The sequence below is a fragment of the Portunus trituberculatus genome, chromosome 35 (assembly GCF_017591435.1).
Source record: "Portunus trituberculatus isolate SZX2019 chromosome 35, ASM1759143v1, whole genome shotgun sequence".
Classification (NCBI taxonomy): Eukaryota; Metazoa; Arthropoda; class Malacostraca; order Decapoda; family Portunidae; genus Portunus; species Portunus trituberculatus.
Window position 1 is genome coordinate 1,580,104 of NC_059289.1, and position 25,303 is coordinate 1,605,406.

Consider the following 25,303-nt stretch of genomic DNA (forward strand, 5'->3'; position numbering starts at 1 on the left):
GCACAAACCACTATATGTAATATGATAGAAAATATGAATTCAATACATAAAATAAGCTTCACATATCATCTCACATGATGCTTGACATTTTAAAGATCACATTAAAGCACATAAGAAATATTCTTTCCTTGTTGGTAAAAGCAAGCACTCTCATACTTATGAGTAAACAGATTCGCTTACTTCAAATCATCTCAGACAACTGCTAGTATTCACCCCTGTAGGAAAAACAAAAATGTAAGACAAAAGGGAAAGCACATGAAAAAAAAAAAAAAAAAAAAAAAAAAAGTAAATGGATATCAATATACATTATCTCACATTATAAAGTGTGTGTGTGTGTGTGTGTGTGTGTGTGTGTGTGTGTGTGTGTGTGTGTATATATATATATATATATATATATATATATATATATATATATATATATATATATATATATATATATATATATATATATATATATATATATATATATATATATATATATACACACACACACACACACACACACATATATATATATATATATATATATATATATATATATATATATATATATATATATATATATATATATATATATATATATACACACACACACACATATATATATATATATATATATATATATATATATATATATATATATATATATATATATATATATATATATATATATATATACTGTACATTAAATGTGTGTATTACATCTTTGTATCTCAACATGTGTTATTGTTGTTTACGTATATGCAAATAACAAAGTTTCACATCACATCATTTAGAAAACACTGGCACACAACCATGCACATGCAAGCAAACCTTTAGAATGCTCAAGTTAACACACTGAATTAATTTGAACAAATAGCTTACGCTTCAAAGCCAATAAATACTATACTTAAATATAACTGTTTGGAAGTAAGTAATCAATACATAGCCAAGAGGTACAGCCAATCACATGCCAATCACTACCAGTCCTGCAAGGTACTCAATGTTCTGTCTTAGTACAACACAACCTTGAAACTCAAATATAGAGTTCCAAAATTCTAATTATGGTGATCAATTATATGAAGTAATCTTTTGTTCCACCTCCTTGCTTAATCCACACAAAGCACCCCAAAATACTTTTCTGTCTGTCTTGCACTGATTACGTCACAGCATCATAGCATTGGGACAGTTGAAAAATAAAATCTTTCAATGGTGAATTGTTTCTTCTATTATTTTGAAAGCCAAGCCACAGCATATATGCCACATACTTTTGATTTACATTGATGCCCTCCATGTATCTTGCATTTTGGCGTATGTATTCTAAAATTCTGAGTTGTTCTTATCTTACTGTAACTATTTTCTTTACATCAGAGATGGTACACATGGAGGCTCTAATGCACAAGCAACTGACTGATCTCACTGAAATATAATATATATAATAAATTACATGTTTCTTACTTGGTTCCTTGGGAAAACAGTTTAAAAATGGAAAATTCTCATTTTGATAATCTATGAACGTGTAAATCTCAACATACATATTTCTGTTATGATATCACTTTATACTCCTTTATTCTGAGTACACATTGTAGCACTTGATTATCATTGTCCTCGTCTCATAATGTAAATCATACACAATGTTGAACCATGTTAACATGGCAATATATTTCATTCCGACATCACAAACATATTGGTGTAATAAGGGCCAGAATAATCTCAAAACTATGAATAAAATGATTCCTTGGAGCATCATGCAAATCATGAAACAATAACTACGAAATATACGGTGACAGTGCTTGATGAATTTCATGTTTTCATGATAAATAAGTGAAATTAAAAGCTGGTTGGTGACATTACATAATAATATTGGATGATGTGATTATTGAAAAAAGAAACTTTAAACAATAGATATTCTTTAGTACCATTAAGTTATAAAATAACAATGTAACAACACAAAAAAGAAAAAAAATTATTACAACTGCTATTTGTCTAAAGCTTAAGATAATATGCACCTGAATTTTCAATTATTTCTAGAAAATTATTCAGAGCCACAATATTTCCTGCAAAGCTGAGTCATTATTGAACTCATACAATGCATCTATTTAAAGTTTGGGTGAATTCTCTTTCAAATTTCTTGGAACTTTGTATGTTTAACTCCAGAATATGGGTTTCTGGTGCACCTTGTTCTTAGTTTGAGTGATCTGTACAAATACAAATGGACATAATTCAACAAGTAATCTCAGTGTGATGCTCAGTTTGACACCAACACTGGAGCCAGCCAGGCAACACCACGTTTCTTTCTTCTTTATAGGTTATTCTAGAATGCCCACTGATAAAAGCAATACTCAATACACACTTAACACGAGACAAGCTTTGGCCACATATATGCCAAAGCAAAAAGAGGTAACCACCTTATCACTGTCTTCAGATATATATAATAAGTCTTTAAGGGCACCTGAAAATATGCCATATGTATAAATCTAGACGTGTAAAGCAGGTATAAAAGCACTGTAAGATCATATGGCAAGAACACTGCTGATCTGCTACTGAGCTGACTGTAGGCTTTACATTACTTGGTTGGGGAGCTTAGGGAACCAAATATAGTTTGAAACGTCTCTGGCACAGATCTGAAAAGGAAATAAAAACACTGAACTAGAGAACAAAAAAATAAAAAAAAAAAAAAAAACAAAACAACAACAACAGAAGGAATAAAAAAGACTAAAAAGTAGCTTACCAAACCAAACCAAAGTACATAATTATGTGCCATCTAATGTACAATATAGAAATCTAATCTACTTGTATATGTACATATACTTATATATATGTATATATATATATATATATATATATATATATATATATATATATATATATATATATATATATATATATATATATATATATATATATATATATATATATATATATATATATATATATATATATATATATATATATATATATATATATATATATATATATATATATATATATATATATATATATATATATATATATATATATATATATATATATATATATATATATATATATATATATATATATATATATATATATATATATATATATATATATATATATATATATATATATATATATATATATATATATATATATATATATATATATATATATATATATATGCTACCATAGAAATAATGCAGAAAGGTGTAGAAACTGCCATAATCACATGTGGAAAGCAGTGGACTGTGGTTGACAGAAAATTTCTTGCACAAATTACTCTACAATGTATGACATTGTTATTTTCTAAATACAAGGTAAACAATTCCATTCACACAATAAACTGCCATAGGCAGTCAATGGTAATTTGTCTGTGAGTAAATATATCAAATATTTTTTCCCTTTTCATGCTTATGCATTCTGAGGGAAAGACATGTACAACAAACAGACAAATTTATATGCTGCATAAGGCTTTATGTTTGGTAACACACATACCCTGGTATAACTTCCAATTGATTGTAATGAAGACATCTTACCAACCTATCTATTGTCCTGCTATACCCGTGATGAGAAATAATATTTTGAAAGATGCAATATGATTCTCTCACTAATAAATGGGCGGTATTATGTACAAATTTTCAAGTAATAAATGAGGAGACATTTCCATGAAATTACAGCTCATTGTAGACAATGAAGTGCTTGTGGAACTTATAATAATTACTGGATACACTCTGTTGGCAGCAAAAAAAAACTCCACACAAAGTAATATAATCAATAAAGTAAACTGATAACAATGCAATGCCTGTCAATATATGCTGAGTATCTCACGGCAAAGGATATGTATGTGAAATTACAGTGTGTACAATGTACTGTATTTGGCTGCTAGTACACTTCATATAAATACCTACTAGACAAGATGAGAAGATCAAAACAAGTATGCAATGCTTTTATCCTAAGCTTCATTTGACAATTGAGTCACCATTTCTTATGTTGCATGCTCTCATTATTTTTACAAATGCAAAACTAACTATTTCTACAGATTTTGGATAAAAAGTATAGTTAGCTGCAAATGTTTGAAATAACTCTTTTCAACACAGTATTTCCAAAATTATCATGAAACAGGACAAATAAATAAGACCTACATCAATACCAATAAAATACAGCTAATAGATTAATGTAAAGTCAACGCATATGACTTGTTGAATAAATACAATATATAAATTACATACGAGACTATGAAAATCAATTTATAACATATATTAAGCATTGATTCAATTAGAAACCATCACGAAACAGTGCTTCAGCATGTAATACAATCAATATTTTGAAACAGAGCACTATTTCAGTAATTACATATAAAACATAACAAAGAATGACATAAAAGCAGCAGCATCACGATGTCAATGACTCAATAACACCAATGCACAGCAACAAGGTCAGTACTACAACACAATGCTCACACGTACAGGGATTTCTTGATTTATGCCTGTCTAGAATACGTGATTTAAAATAACTCGAGGTAAAAAACCTAGTAATATTTTTCATATAACACAGATTATCTAGAATAACGCGATGTCAAGAAAATCAAGTTGCATGGTTGGTTTAGTTCCCTGATCAGATGTCACCAAGTGTTCCACATGTATACTGCCAACATGTTGTATCCTTCAACTTAATGTCAGCTGAATGCAATGCTCCAGACTTGGTATGTAGTATTGTACAGATTAGTTCAGTAATCATGTTCACTTTATGTGATTTTTACATTACACAATCCCTTCAGAAATGTATCCCTTGCATAATTCAAAAAATCCCTGTAATATGATCTTAAATTAATTTAGATAAAACAAAATTATATCAAGAACCAATTTCTTGCTATATATTTAAAGTTGACAAATTGTGAGCCTAAGAGGGTCAGTGGAGTGACGGTCAGGAATGCTGTGAAACCTGACGATAACTATGTAGAATATGGCCCCAGGTGTCACCAGGTGTTCCCACGTGTACCGCCAACATGTACCCTTCAACTTAGTGTCAACTGAATGCAATCCTACAGACAAGGTACATACTGTATAGTTTAATTCATTAATCATGTTCACTTCATGCAATTTTTAAATTACACAATCCCTTCAGGAACATATTCCTCGCATAATTTGAAAAATTTTTTTACTTGATAACTACAACCAAACAACATAAGCAGTGTACAGTACATGTCCAGAACTCCAATACCAAATGTTTCAATAAATAAATTATATATATATATATATATATATATATATATATATATATATATATATATATATATATATCTTGCATATACATGAATATATATATAAATATACCATATTTACCATATTTCGCCGAGCACGACTTTGACTCGCAATTGCACAATTTGGTCTCCATCTGAATCTCCCGCTGGTCCTGTGTTACTGTCTTATATATGCATATATGTTTACAAAACAACATTTCTATTAGCTTTTTGCAAACCTTGTTCCCAAGAAAGGATTGTTTTGTAATGCATAAAGTGAAATCTTACATGGAATACCAAAAAATAAAGCAGAGATGATGAGATCGGCCACAGACGGTGGAGACTCCAGCGACTTGGCCGCTTCTTTTTCTTCTTGTGACTTTTTAGCTTGGCGTGTTTTCCTTCACCACGATATTACATTCGTTTCCACTCCTCTATTGCCTACTATAATGGATATCACATCTTAGTATTCATATACGCTCATGCCATGGAGTCCAGGTTATCCTCATGGCATTAGCGTATATGGATACTAAGATATGATATCCATTATAGCAGGCAATAGAGGAGTGGAAACAAATGTAATATCGTGGTGAAAGAAAACACGCCAAGCTAAAAAGGTCACAAGATGAAGAAGAAGCGGCCAAGTCACTGGAGTCTCCACCATCTGTGGCCGATCTCATCATCTCTGCTTTATTTTTTGGTATTCCATGTAAGATTTCACTTTATGCATTACAAAACAATCCTTTCTTGGGGGCAAGGTTTGCAAAGAGCTAATAGAAATATATATATATATATATATATATATATATATATATATATATATATATATATATATATATATATATATATATTTGTTTTTTTTACCCATGTGATATATTGGGGACCAGACCAGAACGCATCCCCCCTATTTCCATTATTTCCTATGGGAAAATTATGTCCGCTTAACGAATTTCCGCTCTATGAACAGCTTTGACACCCCCTATCCTGTTCGTTAAGCGGAGTATTACTGTACTAGTACTGTAGTTAAATAAAATGTGTGTTTGGTACTTCATCTATTGTTTTTTTTTCAGTCTTTTTGGTAAAAAGTTTTTTTTTGGGGGAGGATCTGGGAACGTAACCCCTATTTGCCCATAGGGCCTATTATTTGCCAAACACGAATCTCGCCGTGCACGACGAGCTCAGGAACGTAACTGTTGTGTTTGGCGAGGTATGACAGTATATATATATATATATATATATATATATATATATATATATATATATATATATATATATATATATATATACAGTCATACCTCGCCCAACATGACAGTTACGTTCCTGAGCTCGTCGTGCATGGCGAGATTCATGTTCGGCGAATAATAGGCCCTATGGGAAAATGGGGGTTACGTTCCCAGATCCTGCCCCCAAAATTTTTTTTTACCAAAAAGGCTGAAAAAAAATAAAAATAAATAAATGAAGTACCAAGCACACATTTTATTTAATTATAGTACTAGTACCTTTAGTTTATTTGCTGGTTGGAGAGGGCTTGAAATATGAAATGATGGGCCTCTGACTGGCAGATGCTTCCATATGGCGTAAGGTCTTCTAGGGCAAAAGAAGCTCCTCAATACCCCTCTTGAACTTAATGCTCCTCTCCAGGATGGGATCTGTTTCAGTGAAGAGGGATGTTGCATCTTCCATGACTTTCAGCAAATTACAAAGAGTCTTGATGGTGAAGACAGGCTTGGTCTCTTCATCATCATCAAGATCCTCATCATCAGCACCTCCTTTTGCCTCATCCACCAGGGCCAGTGGGAGATTAAAATGGAGACCAAATCATGCAATTGCAATTCAAAGCCGTGCTTGGTGAAATATAGGATATTTTACCGATTCGTGTATATGCGAGTTTCATGTTCAGCGAGGTATGACTGTATATACATAGTGAAGATTCAACGTCATGGAAGTTGAACTTTTCGATACTTGAATGCAAGGTTTGACCTGGTCCTCGAAAAAATACCTGGTACTTGAACGTCTGCACACATGGTTATAAACAAAGGCTGCTGTGGGGTGGAATCCACGAAATATATTGATAGCGCATTGGTAATAACAAAGTCTTAGCGAATGAACAAGTCTGATAGCAACATCGCAATGAGTGTTAGGTGAGTGGCTATGGTTTATGGTTGAATGTTTATTCCATAGCAGCAGTTAATAGAGTAGAAGGAAGTTCACAAATATTGTGGTGATTGTGGCCACTGGCTGTTGGTCATTCGTCTTGCCAATTGGTGGGCTGGCAGCGTGTGCAAATTTGCCCTCTCATTTTTATATCTATTTTTGCTGTTCCAGGCAAGATTTCATTATGTGCATCACAAAATCACATTTCTTGTGTGATAAAGCTTGGATGGGGGAAAAAAAGGTTATTTTGTGCACATCAATACTTACATAAGAGACAGCGATGCCTTTACTTCACCTTGGGACGTATGGTTATCAGTGATGTGAGAAGTAAGGAAATAACGACGTCCTACTGACATTTGATGCGTTCATGGATACCATTTTCAGTAAGGGGTACACTTACACATTGGTAGCGTGTTATTGAAGTTCAGTAGATTCCACCCCTGGCCTCTCCCTCCCCGCCACCATGGTGGTGAGAACAACATTCTCCTGTGTTCTGTTTGTAGTTTTTCATTTAGAAACTTACATTGGCACCAGAGAGGCTTATTAGTGGTAGAAATAAGCATAAAAGGAAGAATGTAGTGACAACCAATGAACAGAGAAAGGAGATTATTGATAAATATGAGAAAGGAGCATGAATTACTGATCTTGCAGCTGAGTATTGTCTGGCGAAATCTACAGTACAAGTACAAGTACACTGACATTTTTGTAAACTTAAGGTTTTGCTGAGGCTAGAACGAATGACCAGATTTATAAGTATTGGCAGTCAAACTATTTGATACTCAAACACCCATTTGGAACGAATTCAGTTCGAGTATTGAGACTACACTGTGCATATATATATATATATATATATATATATATATATATATATATATATATATATATATATATATATATATATATAGGCAACTCCTGCTTAACGAAGGTTCACACAACGAAATTTCGCTACAACGAAGGTTTCATTTTACTACCATCTGCTCGTTTAACGAACACCAAACTCGCTTTAACAAAATTTTATCCAGGTAATTTTTTCCAAGCCGACAGGCTTTTGAATACACCAGCACCTCTCGTGGACAAAACGTCCACCACTCACTCTGCTAGTTCAAAACAATAACAGCGTTAGCAGCAGCTCGTCTTCCCTCGCTCTACATGCCACCAAAACATCCTGCAATGTCGCCTAGTGTTGCTAAGAAGACCAGGAAGTCTCTTACTCTCGAAGTGAAGCTGGATATTATTCACAGACACGAGAAAGGCGAAAAAACTAATAGCATTGCTTGCTACCATGGCTTGACTCCATCTACTGTCTACCATTTTCAAGTCAGCAGACTCTATTAAGAAGGCTGGTGAGATCATATCTTCCTTGCAAGCTAAAAGAACCACCTGAACTCATGACTCTGCAATGGATAAAATGGAAAGCCTTGTGGAAATGTGGTACATAAGTTTTGTATGCGGTAGAATGATGCACCCTTTGTTTACATTCCACAGGTTGCCAGCTAGCGTATTTCCTGCTCCAGTCTCCCTCCCTTCATAAATTTAAGATCATCAACATTATAAAGTTACTTACATACATACATTAGTGTACATTATAATGGCTTAGTCTTAAATTAAACTGCTTAAATGTTTAACTTCATAATTTTTACTTTCATTAAACCTTTTACTGTACTATGATGCACTCTTGCTTTGTTTACTCTCAATGGAAGTTCAAGTCAGGGGTCAAACTTGTTATAATTAGTTCACTTAACGAAAATTCGCTTAACGAAGGGTTTCTTAGGAACGTAACCCCTTTGTTAACCAGGTGTTGTCTGTACAGTAATACTCCGCTTAACAAACGTTTGTTTACTGAATTTCTGGTTTAACGTACTATATAAAGTTAGACCAAAAAGTCCGTATAACGTACAACCACATCCGTTTTAGCGAATTTTCTGGGTTTGAATTTGCCAGGTGAGGGACCGAACGCAGTAGCTGTAGCAGTAGCTGTGAATGACTGGCTCCCTGCCTCTGTCTCTAGCGCTCCTGGAGCTATCCAAGATTCTTTAATAGCGTCAGAGCAGCCATTTGCAGTGAAATGGCATCCATGAACGCTTGGAGGGACGGTGACAAGGTTGCTCTAAGGTTGCTGGGAACACCACCTCTCCAGGTGGTGTTGCTGTCTTATATATGCATTTATGTTTACAAAACAACATTTCTATTAGCTTTTTACAAACCTTGCCCCCACGAAAGGATTGTTTTGTAATGCATAAAGTGAAATCTTACATGGAATACCAAAAAATAAAGCAGAGATGAGATGAGCCACAGATGAAGAGGGAGACTCGCAGCCACTCGGCCGCTTCTTCTTCTTCTTGTGACCCTTTTGCTTGGTGTTACTTTCATCATGATGTTTATGTTTTCACTCCTCTATTGCCTGCTATAATGGATATCATATCTTAGTGTTCATATAAGGTCATGCCACGAGGATAACCTTGACTCCGTGGCACTGAGTGATAGTGAATTACTAATTCACTATCACTCAGTGCCACGAAGTTGAGGTTATCCTCATGGCATGAGTGTATACGAATACTAAGATATGATATCCATTATAGCAGGCAATAGAGGAGTGGAAACAAATATCATGAGGAAAGACAACACGCAGGCTAAATGGGTCACAAGAAGAAAAAGAAGCGGCCGAGTCGCCGCGAGTCTCCTGTTTCGTCTGTGGCTCATCTCATCTCTGCTTTATTTTTTGGTATTCCATGTAAGATTTAACTTTATGCATTACAAAACAATCCTTTCTTGGGGACAGGGTTTGTAAAAAGCTAATAGAAATGTTGTTTTGTGAACATAAATGCGAGAATGTGAGAGAATTTGTACGTAGCTCCTCTAACTTCCAATGATTCACATGACATCATAAAAGTAGTGGTACACCGGTGGCCCAATATGCTGCCAAATGTGTGTGTGTGTGTATATATATATATATATATATATATATATATATATATATATATATATATATATATATATATATATATATATTTTTTTTTTTATTTATTTATTTTCTTAACCCATGTGGTATGTTGGGGACCAGCCCAGAATGCATTCCCCTATTTCTATTATTTCCTATGGGAAAATTACGTCCACTTAACGAATTTTCGCTCTACAAACAGCTTTGACACCCCCTATCCTGTTCGTTAAGCAGAGTATTACTGTATATATATATATATATATATATATATATATATATATATATATATATATATATATATATATATATATATATATATATATATATATATATATATATATATATATATATATATATATATATATATATATCTCTCTCTCTCTCTCTCTCTCTCTCTCTCTCTCTCTCTCTCTATATATATATATATATATATATATATATATATATATATATATATATATATATATATATATATATATATATATATATATATATATATATATATATATATATATATATATATATATATATATACATACATACATACAGTAAGCCCCTGCACTTGGCGAATTTCAGCTTGGCGAAATTCACTTTTGGCGGTAAGCTGGCCATGGACCACCAAGTGCATGCTTGGCGATTTGAATTCAAATTTGCTGAACCCCTGGCAGCTGCATGGCGAACCATGCGGCTTCCCGGTGACGTCAGATCTCTCTCTAAACCTATTTCAGCTTGGCGAAATTCACTTTTGGCGGTAAGCTGGCCATGGACCACCAAGTGCATGCTTGGCGATTTGAATTCAAATTTGCTGAACCCCTGGCAGCTGCATGGCGAACCATGCGGCTCCCCGGTGACGTCAGATCTCTCTCTAAACCTATCAGAACGCAGTGTGAGAGTTCCCTTCAGCCACTTTGTTGTAGTACCCTCTGTTCTGTTAGCATGGGAATGAATTCTGGTGATTTACAACCAACATGGCCTCTACCAGTGCAACAGGTGGTATCAGTGAGGGTAAGGACAATGGTGGTAGCCGCAAGGACAAAAGTGGACGAGGGGAAAGGGTGGAAAAACGGGAGTTACAGCCTTTATATCATGTCTTATTAGCTTTATTTATTGTTTATTGGTCTGTTTTGTACATGTGTTCTAATATGTGAAAGCAAAAGATCTTATTTCAGCTGGGAAGATAGTATTTCAGGGGTCAAAAGAGGGACTTTGGCAACGACCAAAGACTGATTGAGGCATTTTTCAGGCAATTTATATGGTATAAAGAGCTTGTGCTTGGCGAAATTCGCATTTGGCGGTAGTTTTGCGAGACTAATTAATTCGCCAAGTGTGGTGGCTTACTGTGTGTATGTATGTATATATATATATATATATATATATATATATATATATATATATATATATATATATATATATATATATATATATATGATATGAAACAATCTCCCCCAAAATTATTTGAAATAAGTTATCAAACTGTAAAAGCCAACCCCTTTAAAATTGCGATAAAAAAGAGGTCATATATTGATTTGAGGCACCGTGCTAGAGAATTTGGGTATTGCATAATATACCTGATCATTCACCATCATACTAGTCACATAAGTTTGATATATTTCATGATAACTATGAAAGTTTTGCACCCAGTCAGTCAGCTAAGTTGAAACTATTTTATGACTAATAAAAATTTTGCACCAAATGCACTCAAATTTGCAATAGCATCCAAGTTCCAGGACTGGCAAGAAATACCATAACATATGAATTTTATGTAAAATTCAATCAAGCAGCATTTATTGCCACTCAGTATGTAGTGCTATAAACTTGTAGATGTTGAGTGCTGAAACAATGAAGTCACCATAAAACTTATTTAAATAAAGCAATATCTATTCTAAAAAATATTTTCTCAGAACATAAATGTTTCTAACTTTAAGCAATTATGTATAATGAACTATAAACATAGGAGCCAAACACTCTATAAAGGTTGCTAGCCTGAATGTCTCTCCAGCTTCATGCAGCTGATTCAATGACAGTTGCCAGCACCACAATTGTATTTTTCTAAATATTTTATCCTTACAGAAAATTATGCTTTTAACACTTCCATTACTGTAACTACTGTAATAACACTGAGTAATGAGATACTTCACTCTGTTGCTTTCAATTCAAATAAAAAGTTCTTTGCATTACTGAAGATCAATGTCAAGCATGCTGTTAATATTTCCCATCTCCCCATGCTGCTTAAAAACTAAACGAGAAAACAATTTTCACTGAGATATTGTTCTGTGTTTGACAAATTCTTTGAATGACAACTATTTTTGAAGTAATATTCTTGTATGTGAGGCATCTACAGATGCATGAAATCATTAAATGGTGTCTGTAAGGCAGGGGTGAGCTAGGAGGAACATGACATCATTATAGGTGTTCTGCTTATATGCCTGAAGAATATTACCTGGGCTCAAAGCAATATCTATAAAGTACCTTTTTTTTTTTCTTTCTAGCTCAGGTATTTTGGGTGCTTTTATGTCTATTCTTACTCACTTTATTTCACTTCAGTATATATTTCAACTCTGCATTTACAGATGTTACTGGTGTGGTATTTAATGACCTATGTATGCCTTGTGATCTATATTTACACACAATGCTAATGAAGTATACAAAAAAAAATATGAGTAAGTTGAATCACAATGTAACAAGCCACAACATGCCTATTAAGTATGAAGTATAATTTTAGGGAACTGGTTCAGAGTTAATAATTCCACATATTTTCATTTAAAAATCAAGTGGATGATTATTCTGTGGCTTGAAAATTACTGTCTATGAACATGTAGTCACGCCAGGCCAGGGTGTGAGTGGCATTAGAAGCGTGCTAGGCAGGTGCATCTTTCAGCATTGTAATCTGAGAGCAACAACTTGGTGCAAGACAAAACATATTGCTGCAACAAGAATATGTGCCATTCATTACGTATATACAAGCAGATTCAAACTTATCAATATGATGAATTCCAAGGGAATTGGATCAGTCAGTCACTGTTTTGTAACATCTCCAGCAAAACTGAAATCACTGAATTTTAGCTTTTCCATCCAGTTGGGCATCCAGTGGCTTGTGGCAAAACAATACAAGAAACTGAAAAAGCTATTGCAGCGAATATCAGAGAAATTTCATCAAAGCAATATGTTAATAGTCCCAAACAATACATGACATTTCATTCAGGGCCTTTGATATGAAGGAGAAAACACCACCTTGAAGAATCCTAACAAATCAGGGATTTCTTGCCAACCCTGACAGCATACCAGGATCACAAGAACAGCCCTCAGTCAACTATTCTTTATGCTGCAGACATGTCAGTATGAACAATCTAAGACTTTCCTAGTTCTCCAAGTAATGCTGATTTCTTGACGTTACCTTTAATGGTCAAGTAACAGGTTGTCATTTAAAAGAATGATAAATTATGACATTCCAAAAATACAAATGACTACTTTATTTTATTTCTGCAATGTATGTCTTCATTTCTAAAGTTACCTGCAAACTGTAAATCAGTTAGGGTTTTCCAAAGCATTAATATTATGTTTTAAAAGCACACATGAAGTAATTCCCCTTCATTTCAGAGATGGACTAGGCAATTCCAAAGCACAAAACCAAATAACCCATTATCATAAAAATTACCAAGATGCAAAAGCAAACAGTGCTTTATATGAAGAGATGCCAAGAATAAAAAAGAGAAGCCCTCAGATCCTTAGTGAGTGAGCAAAGTAATAAGTCATGAGACAGCCTGCATAACTCACTGCTCCAACCATGACGGGGGTGCGGTGTTGGGACTGCGCAGCTTGATATTAAACTGCTTGAGGGTGGCTTCCAGGGCTGTCTGGTTGCCACTAAAGTAGGCAGACACAGCATTATGAAACAGGAGCAGCTGTTTGTGCATGACTTTCACCTGGAAAGAATTTTTGATTAAATCACTCATGCTGTAAAGTTAGTTATATCTAATAATGATCAAGAATGTAAAAAAAAAAAAAAATGCTAATCTTTTCATGAACTCTTTATGCCATATTTCTTAAAAGAAAGCAATATCCAAGAAACAATCAATAAAAAAAATGAACAAAAGTAAAGAAAAATATCTAATCACATAATTAAATTTTTCATTGTTCACAAAACTATGTTAATACATAATGTGTTCAGAAACTAAAAAACTACTACATCTTGTTCACAAAACCATGTCAGTGCATAATATGTTCAGATATTTCAAACTACCATCTCTTAGGAGCATCTTGAATCTCGGTTAAACCAACTGAATGATTTATCAACATGGTTGACAACCTCCATAAATGGGGAATAAGTATGACAAAGCATCTATACAACACCTACACTTGGCTTATCTCAACACAATTGTGGTAAGTTGCATATGTGGTCAACATAATATTGGCATTGTGGAAGAAATCACTGTTATAATGCAACACAAGTTCACCATTGCTTTCATAAACAAAAATAGTCACAAGTTATAATACACTGATTGGTCTCCATGTTTAAGGCTTTTAAAGAACATGAGACATCAGGCAGTGTTTTGAAACTTGATTTAGGTCAGTTTGCTGACATAATTCCTTACTACTGGGCCTTCATTTGCAGCACTCAAGCACACTCACTATGTTAATTTCACTTGTGCGTGTCTTGGACATGATGAGAAATTACACATGCAAATATGTATTCATCAATCAAAGCTGTGCATTGTTAAAGGAATATATGTTTCTTCAGGTAAATGGAGTACAGCAGGCTATACCCACCAGCACAGGGAATTTTACAGTTTTGTAAATAAAGCAATAATTTTTCTCACATTTTAGAACTTTTTTTAATGACTATGGCATTAATGCCATGGATACATGAAATGTTCTCAAGCATTTCAGTGCTAATGCCATTGCTTGCCATCCACATCAATAAAGAAGCTACCTGATTTTTCAACTTCACACGTCATATTCATCCTTTATATTCACATAAAACTCAAAAGCATAAAATTCTTACAAACATTGCTTTGGTTTGACTCCATGGATGTCACTCCCATCTATCTCTCCCTCTCTCTCCAATGTATCACTTCAAATATCAACTCACTATCAGCTTTTTTGTTTGTGCTTGTTACAAGTCTTCTTTCATCAGTCTACAGTGATAGATGTCACAACAATTATAACCATACCTTATTCTCTTCCAGGAATTTTAGCTTAATGGCAACATCTGCTCTTAGCCTATCATAGTGAGCCTTGTGTCCATTGAAGTTACGTTGGGCTTCCTCAAGTTTGATGGAACTTATTTCAGAACGAGGCTGCTGGGATAGCATTTCCAGGTCACTCCGATAGGCATCATATTCAATTCTGCAAAACAAATCAGTGATTAATACAAAGGTAAAGCACTGCGTAGTTGCTCCATCATGCTATGCTCCACAAGGCTAGGTACCTAATGATGGTGGATAGATATCTTACCTAGAAGACTCATATAATTTGACAGTCAGCAAAGTGTCTTCCATAGTTTTGTTGCAGAGAGTATTGACAGATGAAACAAAGAAGTTGAGAGCACCAAGAAGAGTTTCACCATTCTTGGTTAGGGTCCTCTGAGTCTCTGCATTGTAAATGAACTCTTCCTGAAGTTCAGGTGATTTCTAGAACAGGAAAACAATGCATTACATATAAAAAAAGTTAAAAAAAGAAAGATATTCATGTAATATAAAGAAGTTCAGCATTCTCCATAGCAAAATAAGCATCTGGAAAGAGATAAAAGAGGTAAAACCAGTGAAGAGTGTACATGAACTAAAGAAGAGACAGGAAAAATATAGAGAGAACACCACATGAATGTAGCTCAAGCTCTATCCACTATATAACACTAATACATTTAAATAAACACCCGTCTGCCTACATGTGTTCAACATATTCAACAACTTCAGGCTCGACACTTATTCTCTTCTGCATATCTGCATATAATGTACATAAAGCAATTTCTCAATCAGTATTACAATAATTTTGATATAATACAACTAACCTGTGCAAGATCTGCAAAAGCATCACCCAGCTGTTGTTGTGTTTGTACAACATGGTAGAAGTGAGAGGACAAAGCCCTTGCCAATCGTAATATTTGTGAATATTTCCGCTGTGTGTCACGAAGTGCCTCAATCTGGGCTTCTAATTCTGAAATGCAATACAAAACAAATGTTAGAAAAAACAGAACAATGTGTCAAAATTTCATTGTAGTATAAATATTCTTACAAATAACTGAATATAGATTTTCATTAATTATGACACAGAAGATTATTTGAAAGTATTGCAGGCTTTACCGGATAATCAGTTGGCTTATAGAAAACTTTATTCGACTGAGACAGCTTTATGCTCAGTTATCAATAATCTGATAATCCTGATGGATGAAGGAAAATGTGGTTTGCTAATTTTACTAGACTTAAGTGCAGCATTTGACAGTTGTTCACAGATTGCTTCTTTTAGATTGCAGGTCTGTCGGTATTGATGGAGATGCACTAACATATTTAGCAAGTTATCTTGCAAACAGGCAAAAAACTGTGTTCAAGTTGGTAAATCTTTCTCAGACAAGAAGATTTTAGAAAGAGGAGTACCCCAAGGCAGTGTTTTAGGTCCTATTCTGTTCTGTATATATATTACACCCCGTTTGTGAAATTGCCCATTTCATGAAATGGGCAAACCCAATTCATGAAATGAACCTAACCTAACCTAACCTAACCTAACCTAACCTAACTTAACCTAACCATTTGATGAAATGGCCTCTTCATTGCACATTTCATGAATTGGGTTAGGTTAGGTTAGGATAGGTTAGGTTAGGTTAGGTTAGGTTAGGTTAGGTTCATTTCATGAATTGGGTTTGCCCATTTCATGAAATGGGCAATTTCACAAACGGGGTGTAACATATATACTATTGAACTATCACACATACTAAGAAAACATGACATTGACTTCAAACTGTTTGCTGATGACACACAGTTTTACATGACCTTGAACAATGTAGATAATGCTGAATGAAAGATAAAACTTATTATGGATGATGTTGGTAGATGGATGGAATCCAAGCAGTTGAAACTTAATCAAAACAAGACTGAATGTTTGATAGTGGGTAAGAATAAGGACTTAAAGAGGATTGATATGTCCACATTATGTATTGATGGCAACAGTTTCGGTGTTCGTGATACAGTGAAGGATCTGGGAGTATTATTGGACTGTCATTTATCTAAGAAAGATCAAATACGGCAGGTGGTTAAGACGACAAGACACCACCTGAAAAATATAGGTTTTGTCAGAAAATACTTGGATGAGAAAACTACGAAGATGCTGGTTCATAATCATGTGATAAGCAAACTGGATTACTGCAATTCTCTGTATTATGGACTGCCTAAGTATCTCTTAAAAGACTTACAGCTTGTCATGAACAGAGCTGCCAGACTGATTACAGGCGTCTCTCCTCGTGAGAGGATAACACGTATATTGATAGATCTGCATTGGCTGCCAATTAAAGTACGAATTGAGTACAAGATTAGTGTTATGACTCATCAGGCATTACAGTCTAGAAAACCTGAGTACTTGAACTTACTGGAAACATTCTACCATGACACTACGATGGAGCTGAGACACGATGCAGACCCATACAGACTACATGAGCCAAGATATAACCTTGACATGGGATGCTGAGCATTTGCAAGATGCATACCAAGGATTTACAATAAACTGCCAAGTGATATCAAAGGTTGTGCCAGGATCGATATCTTCAAAAAGAAATTGAAGACATATTTGTTCAAGGAAGTTTACTATTTTACTGGCATGGAAAACAAAGACAATTATAGATGGTAGTTGCTTTTGAGGGAGGCTCTGCTGAGCGCTGCCTCACAGTGGAGCGGACCCTTGAACAAACACCCCAAGTAACAAGTAACAAGTAAGTATCTTTCTAATTTCAAACAATATATACTACACAAAATACTGAGTGAAAGAAAGAAAGAGAGAGAGAGAGAGAGAGAGAGAGAGAGAGAGAGAGAGAGAGAGAGAGAGAGAGAGAGAGAGAGAGAATGCTTCTTACTCTATCAAATAACATTATAAACACTTTTCTATGGTATTTAATAAATCATTAATACTACAGATATGGATCAAAGGATGAAAAACTCACCTTGGCAATTTCATAACTTAAATTTACAAATTTGTAGACCACAGTCAACAAGAATGATCAAAATCTTACTGTATAACAATTAAACATTTAGCATTAACACTAGTCAATATATATATATATATATATATATATATATATATATATATATATATATATATATATATATATATATATATATATATATATATATATGATGCACTTTAATATACAACTACTATCAGCCTCAGAAGACTCACTGCCCGACAGTTGCCTACAAAGCTGGTGTGTATCCATGGTATACTAACCTGCATCTACAGTGCGAGAAGACTTCCCCAATTTCTCTGACAGAAGTTGCTTGGTACATTTGTAGGTGGATATGGACCAAGTTTTTATGGTTTCCATTTTGCTTGAACCCGAGCGTACTATCGCAGCTCCGTTTTCAGTGCCAGGGCTAGTTGGCGTGGCCAGCGGTACTGGCGACATGGCTGGAAACGGCGAGATATAACAGTCCCACTTATTGCCGTACTCTGAAATATTCCTTACATAGGGACTGAACCTCAGAAACATTTTAAAAGAAATAAATAGCTTTTCAAACCTCATGCAATCATTAATTAAAACCTAATTCAAGTCAGGAATATTTCAATCATAGCCATACCAAATAAAACCAATATTTTTTACCTCTAGCTATACCAATGGACTGATTTAACTGAATTTATGCCTTATATATATAAAAAAAAAGTAGATAAAATTAAGTCACACAATAGCACAAATTAAGGAGACAAAGTAAAAATACAATACTAGGACATCTAGAACAAGACCTACCAGGACTATTGGCACTATTTGGTGAGGTATAGGCAGACCCAGGATTGTGTGGGTACTGTGGGAGGGATGTGGGACGAGCCTGGGATGCTGGGATGGGCTGTGAAGGAGGGGCTGCTGACTGTGCTGGCATAGCTGAGTTGGGTCCAGGCCAAGGAAGTGCTGGGTCTGAAGGAGCAGACTGGTGACCCTCTCCACTGGTGGCACCATCACCCAGAGCCACAGTTTGCATCCCTCCCTCACTAAGATCTCCGTCCATCTTTTGGGTGAACTCTGTGAGGGAATTTAGATCTTACTACCAAAGGATAACATCTTGCAGATAAGCTTCTTCTCTTTCTCTTCAGCCTTTTATAATATAAGTTATAAAGAATACTAAGTGACATTTCTTTCAATAAAGGCACATAAGAAATACCATTTTCCTTAAAGTATGAACTGAAACTGGTGACTCCATGATGAACCTTAACACTACTTACCAAATATATCCATTGCAAAATTTGATGATTCTCTTTCACAATAACAAGCAATAAATTAATATTTTCAAATCTTCAGTCTCTACTTTTGCTATTATACTAGTGATTTGCTCGTTTATGTGATGCTATCTCTTCAGGGCAAAAGTTCAGACAAACACATGCTGGTGCTCAGCAGAGTGACAAGATCACCTTCAAAATTTAACTTAGTCAGTTGAATCAGTGAATGCCATGTATTTTCTAAATGCTTCTCTACTAATCTGCCATCATGTGGAAATCTCAGCATACCCAATATTACTGCCACAAACATAGTATGATTTATACAAGTTACATCATGACAATACTTATAGAAGAATAAGAGAGCCTGAGTAAAATATCACTAAGAGTAGCTGGCAACATCAAAGATAGCCAAGGAAGTATTATCTTGATAAAAGGAGCTGATGATAATTCTATGCAGACTCTAGACACTGTAAGGAGGATAACAATTATTGACAGGTTAATGCCCTGCTGACAGTTTTCTTTTTGACATCTTTCTAACACAAGTATAAATTCAGATGTATTTCATGTACCTATGTTTTACCATGGCAACATATTGTCAAGAAGTTTTTGCATGTACCAGAGTGTCTTGTTAGAGATTCAATCTCTGTCAATGGTCCCTCATGACTTGTTCATCCTGCTTTTAGTACTTTATGATCCTCTAAACTAGTCAGGACATTAACCAGGTATCTACATTAAATAGCATACTGAGTAACTTATATTGATGGTGCAGTATAATGACACATTTAAGAAGTCTGTGATAAGGACCTAAGATATATTCAATGATATATAGGCTTATCTGGACCAGAATTGGACCACATCTTTGGCTGTTTTGGACTGAGAATTATCCTGTGAAATGTCATGTCCAAATAGATCACTGAATGCCAATGCTGAAGCATTGTGAGTGAGTGTTGGCTTGGGAACAATGACTCGTTGAACGTGTTACTGTGTAGTCACTGATTACGAAGGCAAAATAACCCAGAGTCAAGTGCCGAATAGAATACTAGAGGGTCTGAATTAGCCTGGGCTGAATGAATCACAGTCCAAATAAGCCTGTCTTGATGCAGTGTGTGTAGAGGAAGACACAGGAAGAGTGAGTGTTAGAAAAAAGATCATCTATAACTGTAAAAAGTACAAAACTCATGGTGACTAACTCCATATTGGAAAAAAATGAGGATACTTATGAAACTATATAAATAATAAATATGCTAATAAAAACTACAAGCAGAATAAGGTTATATAAGGTTGCATACAGTTACTTGCACACAATTTATGTGACAGTCCCAATGGGTGTCAGCCAAGGGAGGGACAAAACAATAGGGAATCAGGATTATGACCAATGTGACTGTAGCATTGAGATGGACCACATATAGCATCACTAGTGTCTGGAAACAAGATAGCACTGTAGCTATGACCTTTGGTGACCCATAACAGTGCTGACTCAATTCCTCATGCTTCTCACTCTAATTTGCCCGCCCATTCTCTCACTCCTGCAATGAGTCAAGTAGCTAAATGTATAACTTCCAAAGTAATACAGGATGCCGGAGTACCTGAGTTTAATATGACCACACGAGTAACGGCATCCGGCTTCACTGATAAGAGAGGGAAGACCAGATAACGAGATTACCGTACACACTTGTTTCGTACTCATACTTACCTGGTGACTGCACGGCGCCTCCCCTTACCAGCCTGTTATCTATGCTACACTCTCTACAGCATACGACGGCACGAAACAACTTCAACGAGGCAAACAACCTGAGCAGCTTAATAACACTACACACCTTCACACAGACCACCACCTCCATACAATGTTAATAACCCTTCAGAACCACCCTACCTCGCACTCCAGGATAATGCAGGGTGTAAGAAATAGATATGGGACTTTTCAGGGTGATAATTGCTCACCTAAAGCTGTAGGTCATAAAAAATAGAGCAATTTCGCCACCTGTCAACCACCATCACAACACAGGCTGTCTGCTGCTGACGTCACCGCGCGGGGTGCCACTAGCCATTGCCAAACAACACCTTCCTTATTTCATTTACTGTGGTGTCCAGAAAGGAAGATAAAATTTCACTTATAAAATGTCTATTGTTTGATTTCGTGTAATGTTTGTTCATATGGCTAAATAATATGGGTAGAGTGAAGACTTGCTGACCACCGTACTACAGCACACCTATCCACATTTGTGTCCTAGTCAAGGATTATTGTCTGGTTATTTGCTTTCGTTAAGTGACAATTGTAAAAATACAGTTTTCCATTCATTTTATAACCAATTATAGTGGACTGATGAATTTATTTATGTAAGAATAATGATTTTTTTTTCCTTTTGATATATACATATATCCGGTAGGGCTCTGATCTCTTCCTTTGCTATAGATTTGCAAGATGATAGCTGCTATAAGTAAAATAAGATTAAATCAATGTATTCAGGAGAATAAAGAGAAAGGTAGGCACGTCTATGGAGAAGTTTTAGAATTGACGTCACGCCCTCATTGTCGTGACAGGCGCGGTGCATTGTGGGCTGGCGCGATGTTGAGTTTATTGAAAAGTGCTCGTGCCAAGCCTCTCCTGGCTACGAAGGCTCCTTTCTTATTTTGTGGTGTCAACATGATCCCAAAGATATCCATATTGTAACCAATACAAAACAGGTTTCTTGCCTCTTCTACTCTTCACTCTGTAAACAAGTAGAATGGAACATTACTCTATCGACAAATCTAAATCTTCTATACCAGTGGCTCTCAAAGTGGTAGATATCGACCCCTAGGGGTCGATGGGACGATGCAAAGTGTCGATGAATATCCAGAGGATCGAAATGGGGTCAATGAATAACGGGAGGACGGTGAATATTACTGCTGGGATGAAAGAGATCATTGAAGCTTCCATCTGGAAATTCTATGATGTAGATTATAATTGTAAAAATCTGAAGAAAATCAGGTACCACCAGATAAAGAAATATACAAGTTCTTGAATTAAAACCATAATAAATTATTTTCAGCAATTAATCGCAGCACAATACCTTCAACCAACTATGATCATGCGCCTCACAGCTCTAGCCTACTGCCCGTTCTTGCAACTTGATATCTTTCAATGGAGAAGTATCAAGAAATCTTGGTAACAAAATTTTCCATTGTTTTGGATATGCTATGTTCTCTTTCTTATCGGAGTGGCAAATAGCGGTTTTTATTTAGTAATATTTATCCCCTTGGCCGTCGTTATTAATGTAAAAGGAGGTGAGACGAGACAAACTGGAGAGAGAACTAAAGAATCGACATAGAGATGCAAACCAACGAAACACACCTTACCAAAAATCAAAACAAACCTAACCACATACCCAGGAAAGAATACAATTAAGTCATATACTTACTTATAATATATCAACACTTTTTTTATGCACCAGCGTTCATTAGACTCATGGGGGGAAAGAATTAGTATATAAAATTGAAAGTTCGGTTGATCATCGATTCTTTTAGTGTCAGTGCTGGCTTGATAAGGAAGAGGGTAGCGTGACTAGCGTCTTGTTACATCATTGTTGAGAATATCGTTATCTCGTCTAATACTTGGATTCAACGCTACAACGAGACGCTAGGTGGAGGAGAGACTAAGGTAAAGTGAGTACCAAGTTACGTATCTTAGACATGGGAAGTTTGGTATTAGTGATTGAAATTTAAAGATAAGGTTAACTCTGAGACAATGCGCGGTCACTTTTCAAAGCACGTGTGAAGTTATTAATATTTCAAGATTACTCTTGCTACAATTACTGTTACAACTGCCAGGTTATTATTGTTATTACTAAGTTAGATAACCATTGCTGTTACCCAGAGAGAGAGAGAGAGAGAGAGAGAGAGAGAGAGAGAGAGAGAGAGAGAGAGAGAGAGAGAGAGAGAGAGAGAGAGAGATTTAATTAGATTTAATTGAATTCATTACGCATATATCGTCAATCCTACGTAAGAACAGGCAACAAATATACACGCAAATAAACATACAGAATTAAGAATTTAATAGAAGTTCTTAATATCAAAACTAGAAACAGGGAAAGGCGTTAGCAACCACTAAATTTTGTGAAGCGTGCGAGGATGACGTTCATCCGCTATCAAGGGGTTGACAGCGACACACTTTAACGAGCAGGTCTCCACGGGGCAGCAGACCCTCCAGCTCAGGGCAGCGGAGACTATGGTGTTCCAGTGTGTTGGTTTCAGGGGCTCTACATAGAGCGCCAGAAGAAAAGAACGGCACGCCTGGCAGTCCCGCATCCCCCCACACCGGGCCCGGCTTGTAGTCATCACGGAGCTTGGGGAACGAACACCATATTGTGCTGCCTCTCATGACTCCTTTGCTGCGATACTTGTAGGGTTGGTAGGGAGGCGGTGGCGTAGTGCCGGATGGTGACACTCACTTCCCTCTGGAGATCACGGGCTTGGTTGATAGAGCAGAAGGCAGCAGCTTGAATGCTCGGTATGGAACACGTCTTACTATAGTACCGCACTGTGGGGTTGACACTAGAAAGGGCTTTGAGAGCTGACAAAATCACAGAAACCACGGTGATACAGAAGGCTGACTGTATCGATATTCCAGGATGCCGCTAAGTTCACAGTATGTGGACGAAGAAGAATCTGGGAGCTGCCTGCCCACCCAACCTCCAGGTGGAGCGTCCTCATTAGGGAAAAAGGCCCCACGGCGCAAACCCTGCCCCGACCGTCACCTTGAACGGAGCTATCGGATGGATCGAGGCACGGGAAGGGAAGAAATCACCGCAGCTACCGTCTCTAGTGCCACATGCCGCTGTAGTGCGGGGTGAGCACCTCAGGGACAGACAGCATCCATGGTGGGGGACCAGTCCTCCTCCTCCTCCTCCCCCTTATCCTTGGGAATGATATATATATATATATATATATATATATATATATATATATATATATATATATATATATATATATATATATATATATATATATATATATATATATATATATATATATATATATATATATATATATATATATATATATATATATATATATATATATATATATATATATATATATATATATATATATATATATATATATATATATATTCACCTCAGAGGCAATTCAAATTACGTCCTTTTCTGACAATGTAGCATTTTCTTTCATTTAAGAATATTTAAGTTTTCTGCATTTACCATAGCAGAGAGAGAGAGAGAGAGAGAGAGAGAGAGAGAGAGAGAGAGAGAGAGAGAGCTACCGTCTCTAGTGCCACGTGCCGCTGTAGTGCGGGGTGAGCACCTCAGGGACAGATGTCAAGTTGCAAGAACGGGCAGTAGAGCTGTGAGGCGCAGGATCACGGTTGATTGAAGGTATAGTGCTGAGATTAATTGCTGAAAATAATTGATTATGGTTTGAATTCAAATGGGGTCAATGAATAACGGGAGGACGGTGAATATTACTACTGGGGTGGAAGGGATCATTGAAGCCTCTATCTGGAAATTCTATGATGTAGATTATAATTTGTAAAAATCTGAAGAAAATCAGGTACTACTAGATAAAGAAATATACAAGTTCCAGTGGAACCATGCGTGCTTTGGGCTCCG

General features: G+C 35.6%; 1 protein-coding gene across 7 annotated transcripts in view; it reads right to left on the reverse strand.

Moving 5' to 3' along the window:
- Window positions 1-21,782, reverse strand: part of LOC123513063 (arfaptin-2-like) — a 26,985-nt gene extending 5,203 nt beyond the window's left edge. Inside the window, exons 1-8 of one of the 7 annotated variants that reach the window (XM_045269899.1) lie at window positions 19,704-19,922; window positions 19,234-19,503; window positions 18,717-18,938; window positions 16,297-16,442; window positions 15,744-15,919; window positions 15,461-15,635; window positions 14,064-14,212; window positions 181-215 (exon numbers count right to left, since the gene is read on the reverse strand). In XM_045269899.1, the coding sequence (XP_045125834.1) occupies window positions 203-215; window positions 14,064-14,212; window positions 15,461-15,635; window positions 15,744-15,919; window positions 16,297-16,442; window positions 18,717-18,938; window positions 19,234-19,503; window positions 19,704-19,716 (1,164 nt within the window). In that variant the 5' untranslated portion in view covers window positions 19,717-19,922 and the 3' untranslated portion in view covers window positions 181-202. Of the gene's footprint in view, window positions 1-180; window positions 216-1,191; window positions 2,604-14,063; window positions 14,213-15,460; window positions 15,636-15,743; window positions 15,920-16,296; window positions 16,443-18,716; window positions 18,939-19,233; window positions 19,504-19,703; window positions 19,923-21,283; window positions 21,319-21,390; window positions 21,515-21,570 lie in introns of those variants that run through there. The other 6 variants (XM_045269894.1, XM_045269895.1, XM_045269896.1 and 3 more) reach the window with 6 other exon arrangements.
- Window positions 21,783-25,303: the final 3,521 nt, after the last annotated feature.